At 31.5% G+C, this 15,136-nt stretch overlaps 2 protein-coding genes across 3 annotated transcripts; both read left to right on the top strand.

Moving 5' to 3' along the window:
- The first annotated feature begins 273 nt into the window (after positions 1 to 273).
- On the top strand, positions 274 to 14,474 carry LOC133205396 (synapse differentiation-inducing gene protein 1-like). 2 transcript variants are annotated; one of them, XM_061341200.1, is made up of 4 exons: positions 274 to 322; positions 861 to 928; positions 1,223 to 1,360; positions 13,880 to 14,474. In XM_061341200.1, exons 1-4 carry the CDS (start codon positions 307 to 309, stop codon positions 14,051 to 14,053), a joined length of 396 nt encoding a protein of 131 aa, XP_061197184.1. In that variant the 5' UTR covers positions 274 to 306; the 3' UTR covers positions 14,054 to 14,474. The 2 variants fall into 2 exon arrangements, with proteins under 2 accessions (XP_061197184.1, XP_061197183.1); XM_061341199.1 differs by lacking the exons at positions 274 to 322; positions 861 to 928; positions 1,223 to 1,360 and adding exons at positions 12,625 to 12,673; positions 13,177 to 13,244; positions 13,539 to 13,676.
- Positions 7,995 to 10,196, top strand: LOC133205395 (uncharacterized). Its single transcript, XM_061341198.1, has 4 exons — positions 7,995 to 8,081; positions 8,428 to 8,528; positions 8,732 to 8,857; positions 9,878 to 10,196. Exons 1-4 carry the CDS (start codon positions 8,045 to 8,047, stop codon positions 10,013 to 10,015), a joined length of 402 nt encoding a protein of 133 aa, XP_061197182.1. The 5' UTR covers positions 7,995 to 8,044; the 3' UTR covers positions 10,016 to 10,196.
- Positions 14,475 to 15,136: the final 662 nt, after the last annotated feature.

Here is a 15,136-nt window from a genome sequence, read left to right as displayed (position 1 = left end):
ACTTTCAATGATTACTCTTAAACTGTGAAATAATTCTTATTTCTAATATAAACTAATTTTGAAGAACTTCACTTTTGGACTATTGTAAGCATTCCATAAGAAGGAAATACAGATGGTGACGTCTCCATATGAGTGAAAAATTCTCAAGAGGGACGTTAAACACAAACAGACAGATTGTATCAAAATGTTAAAAGGAAGCCCTGTGTTCATTTAAGTGAAACATACACGCCATCACAAGTAATTGGTTAAATACAACATATTAAACTGAAATCTACCCAATGTTCACCAGAATGCGGAATATCAAACATGAGCACAGGCAACCGTGAGTTTAATATGTTATTCAATTTTGATTCTGTAAATCAAGACAAAATTCGTTTCTCTATGTACACACATAATTTTCAAGGAGAGTTAGAAATACAAAACATACAAAATAAAATATTATTAATTGGACATTCAACATTCAGAATACAGTAATTTTCCTTTCACTTTTATCTTTTGGTTTAAGGATACATATAAAATTGTATGCATGGATTGGTATATAAATGATGTTTATAAAAATCTCTAAAATATTAAGAAATTGTAAACTTTCTGTGATGATTTCTTCATTTTTGTCTTCACCCTTATAAATGTGATCACTTTTTTTTCACTTTATAAGACATTATTGAGAATCTTTTAATCAAAAAATAAAACTTTATATTTGTGATTCTAAGATTAGAATTATCATTTCATTATTTTTTTTATAATCTCTTCCTCAACCTTCATTATTTATTAGACATTTCAAGTACGTGCAACACTCACTTTTATTTTTTACCTGGTACAGTTATTATTTTCGCCTATGTAATAAATTCAAAAATATTTAGCATACAATGCCGGGTATAACCAGGGACCAACAACTTACCACTCCTGGCCGCCAGGCTACCAACAACATGTAAGTAATTCATAGGACACAAATCACATCTTTAGTTAATGTCTTTGTAATAAACAAGAATGATAAATTTCGTTTATGAAATACGAAAAGGATATGCTTCTCTAAATCCACTTTTGGTAAATGGATTTGAAATAACATCTGGATACTCTATTTTCATGAAATTATTTATAAAATCGATATGCATTGGCTGCTAACTACTTATTAGATTTCATTCCATACTTGAATTCAAGACCTTAGTTTTCACAATTATCTAGCAAGCAATGAAATTTTTATGTAACTTTCTTTTCTCTACAGGCAGGCGCTAAAGTGTATGGTTCTACACCAGTTGTCACTAAAAGACCTCCACCAACAAATTGGCTCTGCCCAGCCATATTTTCCTTTTTGTGTTTCTTTTTGCCCTTAGGATTGGTTGCGATCTTCTACGCATGGGAGGTTTGTTGATTTGCCATTTTAGATTGTTGAACTTTGAGAATGTTTATCTTCAACAATTTCAGTAAAAAAGACGAAATAGTTAAACTCTCTGCACCTCAATTTTCATATATATATATATATATATATATATATATATATATATATATATATATATATATATATATATATATATATATATATATATATATATATATATATATATATATATATATATATATATCAACGTCTTACTGTAGGCAAACCAGATGATGAAGAGGAATGATTTGCGTGGTGCCGAACAATCTGCCTTTTATGCCGGAATTTTGACGTTAATATCAGTTTCCATCGGATTCTTGACGGTTGGTGCTATTTTAGTCTTGTATTTCACTGGTGTATTGACAAAACAGAAAATCCTCCCGTAAAAAACCGCAATGGGCAATCAAATAGATATATTTTCACTTCCAAAGGACATTAGGAGGTATCAACAATAAATAGTAACAGTTACCATTATTTTGTTTACATTAAAAGGGGTGAATCCTCATATATGTAAGTTGAATTAAGTCTAGACAATTAGTGCAAAATTAACTTTCCAAAGACCAAGTGATATTTTTTAAAATGTTAATCAAGCATTTAATGTATAACAGCACTCTCTTAAAGTCTGAAAATTATTTACAAACTGTGAATATATAACAAAACACACATCTATATTCATCCTCTTTTTAAAATATGAAACACAACTCGCAGGAGGTAATTAGTGATACTTGTGTCAAACAATCTCTATATAGACTCAACACATCTTATTGATCACTTAAAGATGATGAATAGAGAAGACAGCAATGGTTTGATTCAGTTCCTTTAATTCCAATTATTCTATCTGTTTATAAGATATATCGACCAATAAAAGTTTGACGAAGTAATTTCCATAAGTGTCAATTAAATTTTCTACTATTAATTCTTTTCAATTCCCAGGATAACCTGTCCTTTTTTAGTATTTCCACCAATTTTTAAATTTAAACTTGTTTTTTAAACCATTTAACATATAAATTTCCAAACTAGTTTAAGCCAGATTTGATATAACTTGAAACAAACACGCATGACATTTTTTTTATTCTATGGAAATTTACAAAATTTGCCCAATTGCAGTGAGAGCGAAATTAATCCGAGGTGAAAACTTCCTTTATTTTCAGTATAACTAAAATAATGATTGACCCCTTTATATAGTTGGGCCTCCTAATGTTAGCGCCCGGTAGACTTTGAATTATCTGCAGTGTCAATCATATAAAAAAAATAGTTGAACTCGAGAGTTCCGATCAAAGAAGAACATTGATAAAAAATAAAATCAGCGAGTGCATATGTTTTATGCTACCTTTCTTATGAGAGGGAATATGAGCATAGTTAAATACTTGTAAACATCCTTAAGCATAAACAACAGGCCACTGTGTTTATTCCTGTTTGTTAATAATTGTTTACAGATGCATGTATTATCATATAATTAAATATTCTTTTATCTTTAGAAAGAAGCTTTTTAATTACAAATTGTCAATTAAGATACGTATTCATAGACATTTTATTTTTTAAATGTGTGAAATAGATATATGTCAAAAGTTTGCTGGATTATCCCCTCCACTATTTATGCATGATCAATATAAATTGTTTTAATATATACTTAACTGTGTATCACTCAGTTTTACTGTTGATTTCACGCAATCACATGTCGGTGTGATCGACATTCCGAATCACCACACTGGTCTTTGTGTCGCCTGCACAGCAGAGCGGCAATAAGGGATCACTTTACCTAGCATCTGTCTGTCTGTCTGTCTGTCTGTCCGTCTGTCCGGTCTGTCACAACCTATATCCCAAGAACTGTAAGAGGTATGGATTTGATATTTTGCACATATAGTGCTTGGCACTATGGCTTTGGTAAATTATAATGGTTACCAGCCTCATGACCTTTGACCTTGGCCTTTGAACTACTTTTCAAAATAGCTCATAGTGCCGATATACAGCATATTTTTGAAATTTAAGAAGTAAATCTATGCTATTTAGCATGTGCACTGTTTGTCATCAGACAATATTAAAATAGCAGTATTAAAATCCACTTGACCTTGACCTTTGATCTACTTTGCAAAAAATATCTCGGGCAGTTTAATTAAACATAAGACTTTTGAATTTTGAGAGGCAAGGTTTAGATAATTAGCATTTATACATGTTTATGAGCTCGTGATAATGTTCTTTAAAACCGTATGATATGGAGTTACTAGACAAACTTATATTTCTAAAATACTATGAAAATACATCGGGATCGGTACATTGTATTCCACAATGGATAGTGTAGGCTGAGAATTTTAGTAAAGACGACTGAAATCTCTTTTGAATGATTTTTGGAAACACGTTTAGCTCATGAAAAAGTACTCTGAAACTGTATTATATTCAGTTACCGCACAAACTTATATTTAAATACCATAAAAATACATAGGGATCGGTATTCAGCAATGGATCGTGTAGTAAAGACAGACTGAAATCTCTTTTGGAGGATTGTTGGAATCCGAAACACGTTTTAATAAAATGACAAATAGTTATTTTTATTAATTTTAATTTAATTATTCATTTGAGGGTTATGGAACCATATTTTTTGATTGATTTCTTTGTCAGATTCCATCGCAGTCATACTATCCATGGATAACATTTTTTCATTGTAGGCAAGTGCATGAACTATCAGTCTATCATGCTTATAGTAAATAAAAAGCTGACCACCCTTAGATTTATTTACACCTTTAATGAAGCTGCAAAGCAGGCGACGCATGCGTTACTTGGAACATTCTAGTCCTTAGAATCCTTATCACCCCTCTCTGAAACTGATGACGTAGAACACAATATGCATGACGTTTTTTTTCTTGTGTATCAAATAGTCCTTGAAAAAAATGTTTTGTTTAATGGATAAAAGTTGTATAATCGATCCCAAAAGTTTTCTTTTATAATATCTTACTAATTATAAAAGGGTATAATAAACGCGTCTCGTTTGATCTGATGATCGGCCCTTCGAATCAAGTTACTGTTATAGTATATATATATATATATATATATATATATATATATATATATATATATATATATATATATATATATATATATATATATATATATATATATATATATATATATATATATATATATATATACCCATCACTATTTCTTTTTTTGATACTGTAAATTTTGCAGTGTGTGATCCGACTTTCCGGATCACCACACTGTAGTTTTCTGAATCATATCACCCCTTTTTGAAACTGATGACGTAGTATACAGTATGCATGACTTTTTGTTATTTTTTATGTGATCTATCTGAGGTCTGTGGGCACTGACTCGATGCGAACTTGCGTGACTAAAAACAAGCAAGGTGACAAAGAAAACACAAGACGTGCCCATTGCTAACTTTAAAACTTTTTTATTCTCTTTAGAAAAAAAATGTTGATCATATTTATACTTCCGGAATTTGACGATCCCCAAATCAGTTTAATATGGTCGCCAATTTGGCGACTTATAGAAAAATATTTAGGCGCCAATCAAATTTTTTAGCCGCCATGGCGGCTAAATTAGTCGCAAATTAGAGCCCTGCTGGTACATGTAAAAAGAAAAAGAAGAAGAAGAAACCTGCTGCTATTTTCTCAATGCTAAAATTCGCATCTATTGTGATATATAATTAAATAAAAGAAAAGTAATATCCTGCAACTGATGTTGCTTTCCGTAGATTCTCATCTAACAACAGCTGAACTCAACATATGAAGGACGTTGCATACCCAGAAGATACCTCAATCACCGATGGCTTTTCACTAGATCACAATTTGAGCCATCTCTGAGCTACAACAAAAGTAGGATATGCAGTTAAATAACATCAAACACCCGGGAGGTATAAATACAGCATCAGGAGCCATTAATAGCATGTATTTAGACTCCCTCTTGATTTATCTGATCTGCGATGTCCCTAAGAGTGCCATTGTTGCCCCCTCCCCCTTCCAAAAGGAGCTGTAAAGGTAACTATCAAAAAAAAAAGAAATAAATAAACAAAATAAAAAGAAATAAGGAAAAGAACATGGGCTAACCATGAGAGAAATATATCCATGGAGGAACAAATAAAAAAAAAGCGAAAATTCAGAATTCCATCATTATATAATTTTTTACTATCTTCAATGTCAGTATATTTTTGCTAGAAAATCCATACCATATTATCGTAATCTAGCAAATTGAAATTGAAGGTATTTATCTAGAAAATAACATGCCCGAAACAAAGTAGACAAACCTGACCATTTTCATGCAAGTACTTAAAGGTAATTATACTTCCATTTCAATGGGTCCTCACTTCACCTTATTGAAAGTTTTATAAAATTGTAGAATAAGTGTATACTGGTATTATTTGACATTCAGGAAAATAATAATTTTTGTTTTGTAATCCAAAGTTTTATTCAGTATGATTAGGGAAAGGTGGTTAACTACATGTACTAACAAATTCGAGGACTGAATTTGTACGATTAGATTTTTCAATCAAAAGCACTGGGCCGCAACTGCAAATTATCATACAGAACAATGTATTCAATTTGTCGGCACTGCAGGTACTTTTACACGACTGACGAGTTCCAATATTTTGAAATAATTCAATGGTCATATATTGCTGTCTTTGCTCTACTTTGGTTGTTCTGTTATCCGCTCCTTAAGTAATTATTAATTGGTGAAGAATGTAGAGAGTAGATGTGCAGCAGCTGTGAATAGAATCAAATATAAACTTGACATCATGATGACAATTTGAAATGATCATTCATGAATGTTGGTGTAAGTTTGTCTCTTTTTCATAATTTAAACAAAGCAAATGCTATATAGAAAACATCAATATTTTTTGTCTTTTTCTCACACACACACACACACACCCTCACACTCACCATTGTATGGCCCTCGTCATCTAGATATTGTGCATTTTTAGCGACAGAAAATTCTTTCGTTTCACTATATGCAATAGTTTGCGTACATATATATTTGCGATACAACATGGACTATTGTTCTGATTAATGTAGCCACTACTCATGAAAACTTTCTAACAGCAGTATAACAGACGGGGGTATAAACCCAACTTTACTATATACAGGTCTGTCACAAAGCTTTACACCTGTATCACAATTCTAGTTGCAAGTCACATTTTCCTGTGTGAAGAAGAGTACAAAGTAGAACAGAATAGGGAGAAAATTGTTGAATAACGATGTTAGTACTGTTAAGAAGTCGAAAATAAGACGGTCCTATTATAGATATTTTTTAAAGGTATTCTTTTAAATGATAGAACCGAAAATGTTTTCGCAGCCAAAGGTAAAGAAGTGAACCTTAGCAGACCATCGCGTAATGAGATGCATTGCTAAAATGCGGAACGGGAAACGAAAAATTATGTATCAAGTTTTTTACTTGGCACAAATCTAAATCAGGCAGGAACCGGTATTCTTTATCTAATGGTTTGTATCTTATTTAAATTGACATTAATGGGATATGTTAAAAAGGCCACAGCAAGTGTTCTCTTCTTCTAAGCTTCTTCTTACAACCAAGCTTATGATAAACGTGACGACATTAACTTTTCAATCATCAACTTCAATTACTTATGCAGCAATATACCTTCATCACCTGCATACGGGGTTTATATCTCTCAGTTGATTCGATACGCAAGAGCATGCTCTACGTATGTACAATTTCTAAAACGAGGTAAATTAATGACAAACAAGTTGATGAAACAAGAATATCAGCAGTCTCGTTTAAAGTCATCATTTTGTAAGTTCTATGGTCGATACAATGACTTTGTCAGCAAATACAATTTATCATTGAGTCAAATGCTGATTGACGTTTTTCATACTAATTGTTAGGCCATTATTTACACAATGAATTGTCGACGGATTTTTCGGTTAATTCCCGATTATGACAAGGAGCACAAGGCGGGTGTGACCGGTCTGCAGGGGATGCTCAATCCTCCGTGGCACCTGATCGCACCTCTAATGTTTTAGAGGTCCGTGTTTGCTCTGCTCCTTTTTTGTTTTATTTAATGGACTTTTGAGCTTAAATACTGTTCGTTATCTCCATATATTTCATTGTATAAGATTTTGAATAAATTCTGCCTTATATGAATACAATAATATCTTCTTCTTTTTGCTTTCTTGCATTTGATACTGTAATTTTTTTTTTTACAATGATCTATTTCTTTCATGAAGCGAAACTTCCTCAATTATCATTCAATTTTGTCTATAGGGAATTAAACCACTGTGCTATATTAAACATGATTAGAAAAAAAGAAAAAAATATTGACATGGAATGGTTATATGTATCAGTTTCAATAACACCATAGATAGTTCATCAACCTATGTTTTAAGGAAGGAAATATAAGAAAACGTTTATTTACTAACATTCTTTGGAAATAACAAATATAAGGAAATTATATGTTGGCAGAGCTAAACATTAAAAAAAAATTCAAATGAACTCAACGAAGTACATTAATTTTGCCGCCTTTTCATTCACTAGTTCGGGAAAAAATACCTTACACGGCAGTATTTTTACTTTTGAAAACACATCTTTAAAATTTTGCATGCAACAATGCCCATGAACTCTAGGTGCCACATATTTAAATTTAGAGACTAGCTATAGTGAATCCCCATATCGTTGTGCGAGAAGAGGAAGTTAAACTACGCAATGGCTTCAAACATATGTGATGAAATTGAAGAGTGCTGTAAGTAAACAATCATTTATTTTAATATCATTGTCTCTTTGCGTTTTTATTATTTCGTCATAAAGTGATTGCATACCTCTGCAGATTTATGAATATACCTATATGCAGGTGAAACACTGATCAGGAAAAACATGCAATTCAGTCATATATATCTCCGTGTGCATTAGAAACGAAATCTGAGAATTTCTAAAAATTCATTTGACAAATACAATTCTTGAATGAATTTCAAGCCTTTCAAGAAACAAGCAAGAAACAGAAGATTAATTCAAATTTGAATGAAATATAAGTATTATTGATTGATTTTTTTAGTTGAAAAGGCTATCGATTAATAATAACTTGTTTCTAGCACAAGGCGCAGGAAATGAAGAATTTCATCACAGAGGTGCAGTCCATGAACGATTGATTCCAGAAAATAGGTTGTCTATACAGCAACCAGAGACTAAAACAGTAAGAAAATATGTACATGGCCAACATCGTTTACTATGATATTGATTAAATTCATCTTAATTTTTTGTTTAAGTTTATTTCATTAAAATTGATTATACACATTATCAGTTAAACATTACATATCAATCAAAAAGTAAAAACATGTAGAATTTTAATATAAATATATTGTGTCAGAGCGTAATTTTCTTTATAACTTTTTGCAGATTCTAACATACATCATTCCATTCCAGTCAAGAGATGCGGATGGCGTTTGTTTTTCAATGTTTTTATTTGTTTGTTTTATGTGTAATTTTCCCTTTGCCGTCTTGGCATTCAGATCAGCATATCTTGTAAGTAATTATTTTTTCTTACCTGTCACAAATGTATATATTATAGTTGTGTTTAAAATTTATAACATGTCATGTACTTTTTTGGTGTTAATCCTTTCAGAAATCGGTAGGAAAATTTATCTTAATTTTTTATATTTTGTACAACATTAATTGAAGGAATTATAGTTGTTCAAAAGAACTTTATGCTCTAAAAGCATATTCTAGCCCCCATAAATGGCAAAATTTGAAAATCTCTGGAAATGTATACAATTGTATATATTGTATGAAATTATAATAATTTGCAAGTAGATTATCGTCAATGCTTGTTTCTGTGACGTCACAAACTATTTGAATTTCCCGTTATTTTCAAGATAAAGGACAAAATGAACAAAATATATTTAGTTTTGAGTAAAGAATTTACTGAGCGCAAGCTTACTCAAAAACAATATTCTCATACACTGTATTTGAAAGTATAATTCTACACATTATATCAAAAGATAGAGCTGGGAGATACCTGCGCTCGATGACGTTTGATCAAAATATTGACATAAAATACACTTTTTCTCTCTCAAAACATTGAAAATTTGAATTGTCATCTTCTTGACGTCATATCTAACACATGACGTCATGGCCAATGAAAATAGATAATGCTCTAAAGTCTGCAGATACCCCCTGGTTTAGAACATAGATTTCTCCATCAAAGTTTGATTTGGGGGACATATATTGGTCATTACCGAATATAGTCCTTTTAATAAAGTTTTAAAACTGTAGTTATATAGTATTTAAAGCGTTTTAAACTTAGTCATAGTTTCCATGTCTCTTCCAAGTTTGGAAAGTTTTTAATTAATTAGAATCCCATTCAATTACTGGTATTTATACATCTCTAAGCTTCGAAAATTGATAACCCTTTTGGTGTCATTTCTAAACTTACAGATAAAAAATGTACACGTATCTTTCTTTAACTCCAATACGCCTTTCATTAAATCTATATAAATGAGGGATGTTTGGTACAATTAAAAAACATGGTTATATTTCATACAGGCTCTGAGAAGTTACAGACATAACGACGAGGTTGGAGAACTGAAACATGAGTGGTGGACCCACGTTTGGATATATTTAGCCTTGATCTTTATTCCTTGTTATATCTACATTACATTGTTCGCTCTTTTAGTATCTTAAAACTGTTTGCATTCATACTCATAGGGAGAGGGCGTAATAAGTTTTCAGAGCTTGTGCCCAATCCCTTTGTAGTTATAAATTACAATAAAATATGTTCAAATCAAACCACTTGTTTTCAGTACATGTTTTATGTGCATGTATTTGATTGAAACAACAATAACTGTACTTATGGAGAAAGTCGTGTTGGGATAAATTTTGCTATCAGAGAAACTTCTCAAAAGGAACCTTTATACCCAATGCTCTTTAAATCATTATAAGATATATGATTTTATGTATATAAAATTTATTTTATATAATTAATCTGTGTTTCTTACCCTTGCATAGGCAATCCCCATGTGGAGGGATTAGTGAATAAAAACTACCCTTGCAAAGTTTGTCAGATGTCTGTCCACATATCTCTTTAATTCCCATCTAATTCTTGATTAATAGTTCTGTCTCAGTTTGACACCAGAATTGCTAGGAAAATGGATACATGTATATATACTAAGGCTCTTTGCTATGCGTGTTATTCACATAATTATACAATAAAAAATCTGACTGTTAATTAATATTTCTTCCATAATTCCAATTGAGGAAGTGTTTTTCTTGCTGTGTAATACAGGGGAATTCAGATTGATTGATTGTATGTTGATTTACGTCCCATTCGAAAGTTTTTCACTCATATAGTATAGAGACGTCAACATATAGGGGCTTCAAATTTAGACCTACACCAGCACTCAAGGCCATTGAGCAGTGAGGGGTCTTTATCGTACCAGTGCCTACGATGACATGGGACCTTGGTTTTTAAGACCCATGATTGTCACTTCTAGTGCTTGGCGAAGGAACAGTCACTAAGTATATTCACGTCTTAGGTTTGACGCTGCGCGGCGATCGAACCCGGTCCGCTCGATTGCGGAATTTAGAAAAATAATCAAACTAATGCTGCAAAGGATGGGACTTAATTCTATGCATATAATATTATTTATGTAATATACGCAAATTTTCTATCCATGAAGACCTATTTGTCAAGAATTCATACTATATGCACCATTTAGTTCCTTTTATTCTTATCATGATAAGATTGGACTAAAATTAATCCGCTCATGATTTTGAATTTAATTGAAGTGTATCGTATCCAGTAATAAAGAGTAGCAAAAGTCTTCATTAGAATGGTTAAAACTTATAAAAATCTAACTAAAAGCATTGTGTTCTCTTTCTCAGAGCAGAAAATGAACATAAATCCACCCAAAGTTCGTAATGTTTGGTATACTGATTCTGATGCATTTTCTCAAATATACCATTATACTTTCATAATTCTATAATTCTTTTCAATGGATGCCCTTCTTCGTCGCAAATTCGTTTTGATAATAGTGGTACTTGGAAGATTAAGAAATGTACTGATAGACAGAAGTCTACTGTTCTTTTCTTTAGCTTGTACTGAGCACATTACTGTTTATCTCCACACATACACCCTCCCCCCTAACACACACACACCATATCTGCCATTCTGATATTCCGAAAATTTCTCTTCTTAGTGACCTGCTCTTTGTCTCCCTCCTTACATGTAAAGAATGAAAAAAAGTTCCATTGTGAAATATAAAAAAGCCTTATATAGTCGTACTGTTTTTGATATTTAAAACGGGTTCATTAAATTTGTATTTCTGGTGCAAAATTTATATATTTTCTTCATGTCAACAAAGAGGCTAGAGTGTGTTAATAGATGTTCAAATTTTTAAAATAGTATTTTTTAATTGTATTTAAATCCTTCTTGCGGTTTCAAGGAAGCTGGCTATATCAGGTTGTAAAATCTTTCAAAGATTTGGTTCAAGTATTTGATTAATTTATTTACATGTACTATTATAGTACCATATATATTTCTAGTTATTTATCTGCCTGTCCACCTTTTATAGCTATTGTGTTTATTTAACTAATAAAAGTAAGTGTTTTATCTCCATGGTAGTGAGAGATAGCTAGTCTTATTACAGGTAACAAAAGGGCTTCATTTAAAACAGGAAATTTTATTTTCTAAATATCGATGAACTGTTGGAAATCTCTATCACAAAAATGAAAAATCAAACCATTTTTTTTAAATTGTTTCCTTCTATTTCAAATTCTATGAGTGGAAGGACAGAGATAGATAGAGATTAACTTATAAAGTATCTACGCCTGGCGATGAAATAATGAGGAAGTCCAAATACACACAGAGATTTAGATGTTTAAAATGATATGAGTAAGAATTCAAAAACACACTACTCTTGGTTTTAAGATAGTTGCAAAACTAGTATAAATTTATCAGATTATCAAAAATGTTGAAACTTGTCTCTTCGCAAAATTATTTTTTGAACGAAAATTATCAATTGCAATTGCTTAAATATACTGTAAAACTTAAAATGTGAAGTTGGAATTTGAAAGAACTTTTGAACTATCAATGATTATACTTAAGCTGTGATATGATTCTTGTTTCTAAACTAATTTTGAGGAACTTCACTTTTGACTATTCTAAGCATTCATAAGAAGGAAATACAGATTGTATCAAAAATATTTAAAGGAAGTCCTTTGCTCATTAAATGAAACATGCCCGTTATCACAAGGAAGTAATTGGTTAAATACTACATATTAAACTGAAATCTACCCAATGTTCACCAGAATGCGGAATATCAAACATGAGCACAGGCAACCGTGAGTTTATTATGTTTTTCATTTTCATTTTGTAAATCTAGAGAAAATTAATTAGGTTCTATGTGCACACATGATTTGTATTATTATATAATTAAAGATTCAGCATTCAGAAAACATGCTTTTCCTTTCACTTTTAACATCGTTTAAGGACACATATTACAAAAAGTTGGATACATGGATAGTTATACATTTTTGGATTTATTTTGGTCGTAAATGATGTATATATTTTTAAAAAAAACTCTTTTTTCCCATCATCCTTATAAATGTGATCACTTTTTATCACTTTATAAGACATTATTGAGAATCTTTATATTTAAAAAAAATGAAACTATATGTGTGATTCTAAGATCAAAATTATCATTTCATTAGAGTTTATAATCTCTTCCTCGACATTTATTATTTATTAGACATTTCAGAACAAGTACGTGTAACAATCACTTTTATTTTTTACCCAATACAGTTAATATTTTTGCCTGTGTAATAGTTATTCAAAAATTATTTAGCATACAATGCCGGGTATAACCAGGGACCGACAACTTACCCGTCCGAGCCGCCAGGTTACCAACAACATGTAAGTAGTTCATAGGACACAAATCTCATCTTTAGTTAATGTCTTTGAAATAAACAAAAATGATCAACTTCGTTTATGCAATACGAAAAGATTATACTTCTTTAAATCCCCTTTTGGTAAATGCATTTGAAATAACATCTTGATACTCAATTTTTATGAAAATATTCATAAAATCGATTTGTATTGGCTGCTAACTCGTTATTAGATTTCATTCCATACTGTCATTCAAGATCTAAGTTTTCACAATTATCTAGCAAGCAATGAATGTCTGATGTTACTTTGTTTTCTCCAAAGGCAGGCGCTAAAGTGTATGGTTCTACACCAGTTGTCACAATAACACATCCACCAACAAACTGGCTCTGCCCTGCCATATTTTCCTGTTTGTTTTGCTTTTGGCCCTTAGGATTGGCTGCAATTTATTACGCTTGGGAGGTTTGTTGATTTGCAATTCTAGATTGTTGAACTTTGAGAATGTTCATCTTCATTCATTTCCTTAAAAGATTAAATAATTAAAATTCTCTCTGGTTCTCCTCATTCATATATGTGCATGTACATCGATACCAATAGTATGTACATGTATATTAAATGAACAAAAATATTGATTCTATTGCTTATAGCACTTTAACGTCTTGTAGGCAAACCAGAGGGTAGAGAGGCATGATTTGCGTGGTGCGGAACAATCTGCCTCTTGTGCCAAAACGTTGACGTTAACATCAGTTTTCATCGGAGTCGTGACGGTGGGAGCTATTCTAGCCTTGTATTTCACTGGTGTATTGACAGTTCAACAGAAAATCAACCATCTCCCGTAAAAGAAACTGCGATTGGAAATCAAATAGATATACATGTATTTTCACTTCCAAAACACATTTGGAGGTATTGACTATTTATAGTAACAGTTGCCATTATTCTGCTTACATTTAGAGATTGGATCCATATACATGTATTAAGTGTAAACATTTAGCCTTTTCAGAAGTAACTTTCCCATGACCAAGTGATACTTTTAACAATGTTTATCAAGCATTTAATATATGAAAACACTCTCTAGAAGTCTGAAAATTATTTACAAACTATGAATATATGGCAAAACACATATTTACATCTATCCTCTCTTTAAAATATGAAACACAACTCGTAAGAGGTTTAGTGATACTTGTGTCAAACAATCTCTAGATAGAATCAACACATCTTATTGATCAATTAAAATGATGAATAAAGAAGACAGGAATGTTTTGATTTAGTTACTTTAGTTCTAGGTATTAGTTATTAGTTGTATGTAAGATATATCGACTAATAAAAGTTTGAATAAGAAGTAACTGTCATTAGTGTCAATTAAACCATTTTCTATAATTAATACCTTTTAATTTACTATATAACCTGTCCTTTTTGAGTACCCCTACCAATTTTTAAATTTAAACTTGTTTTCAAAGCATTTGACATATAAGTTTTCAAACCCGTTTTAGCCAGATTGGATATAACTTGAAACAAACACACATGGCAGCTTTTTAATTCTATGGAAATTCGAATTTCAGTCGAATGTGTCCCGTTTTAGATTTGCTCATTTGCAATGAGGGCGATCATAAATCCCGGGAGAAAACTTCCCTTACTACAGTATATCGAATAATGATGGACCCCTTTTTAAGTTTCAGCAAGTAATGTTAGCGTCCCGTAGACTTTGAATTATCTGTCATGTCCATCATGTCAATAAATAAGAGCGCTCGCTCCGTGATCGGAAGGTCGTGTGTTCGAATCATGGCTGCGACTGACCTAAGTCGATAAAAAATAAGCAGCAATGAAATATGAAGATAACGAACACTATTCAATCTCGAAAGTCTAATAAAATGATACAGATTTGGAGCAGAGCAAACACGGACCTCCAAAAATATCAGAGGTGG

The sequence above is a fragment of the Saccostrea echinata genome, unplaced genomic scaffold, assembly GCF_033153115.1.
Source record: "Saccostrea echinata isolate AGI-Se365-2 ecotype Australia unplaced genomic scaffold, CSIRO_AGI_Sech_v1 ptg000054l, whole genome shotgun sequence".
NCBI lineage: Eukaryota > Metazoa > Mollusca > Bivalvia > Ostreida > Ostreidae > Saccostrea > Saccostrea echinata.
The sequence above is the reverse complement of the archived record's forward strand: the minus strand, read 5'-3'. Positions and strand labels throughout refer to the sequence as shown.

Coding starts and splice junctions, on each gene's coding strand:
- LOC133205395 (XM_061341198.1), top strand. CDS start 8,045: ATGGCTTCAAACATATGTGATGAAATTGAAGAGTGCT. Junction 8,082..8,427: donor TGATGAAATTGAAGAGTGCT/GTAAGTAAACAA, acceptor ACTTGTTTCTAG/CACAAGGCGCAGGAAATGAA. Junction 8,858..9,877: donor CATTCAGATCAGCATATCTT/GTAAGTAATTAT, acceptor TATTTCATACAG/GCTCTGAGAAGTTACAGACA.
- LOC133205396 (XM_061341200.1), top strand. Junction 929..1,222: donor CGCCAGGCTACCAACAACAT/GTAAGTAATTCA, acceptor TTTTCTCTACAG/GCAGGCGCTAAAGTGTATGG. Junction 1,361..13,879: donor CGATCTTCTACGCATGGGAG/GTTTGTTGATTT, acceptor AACGTCTTGTAG/GCAAACCAGAGGGTAGAGAG.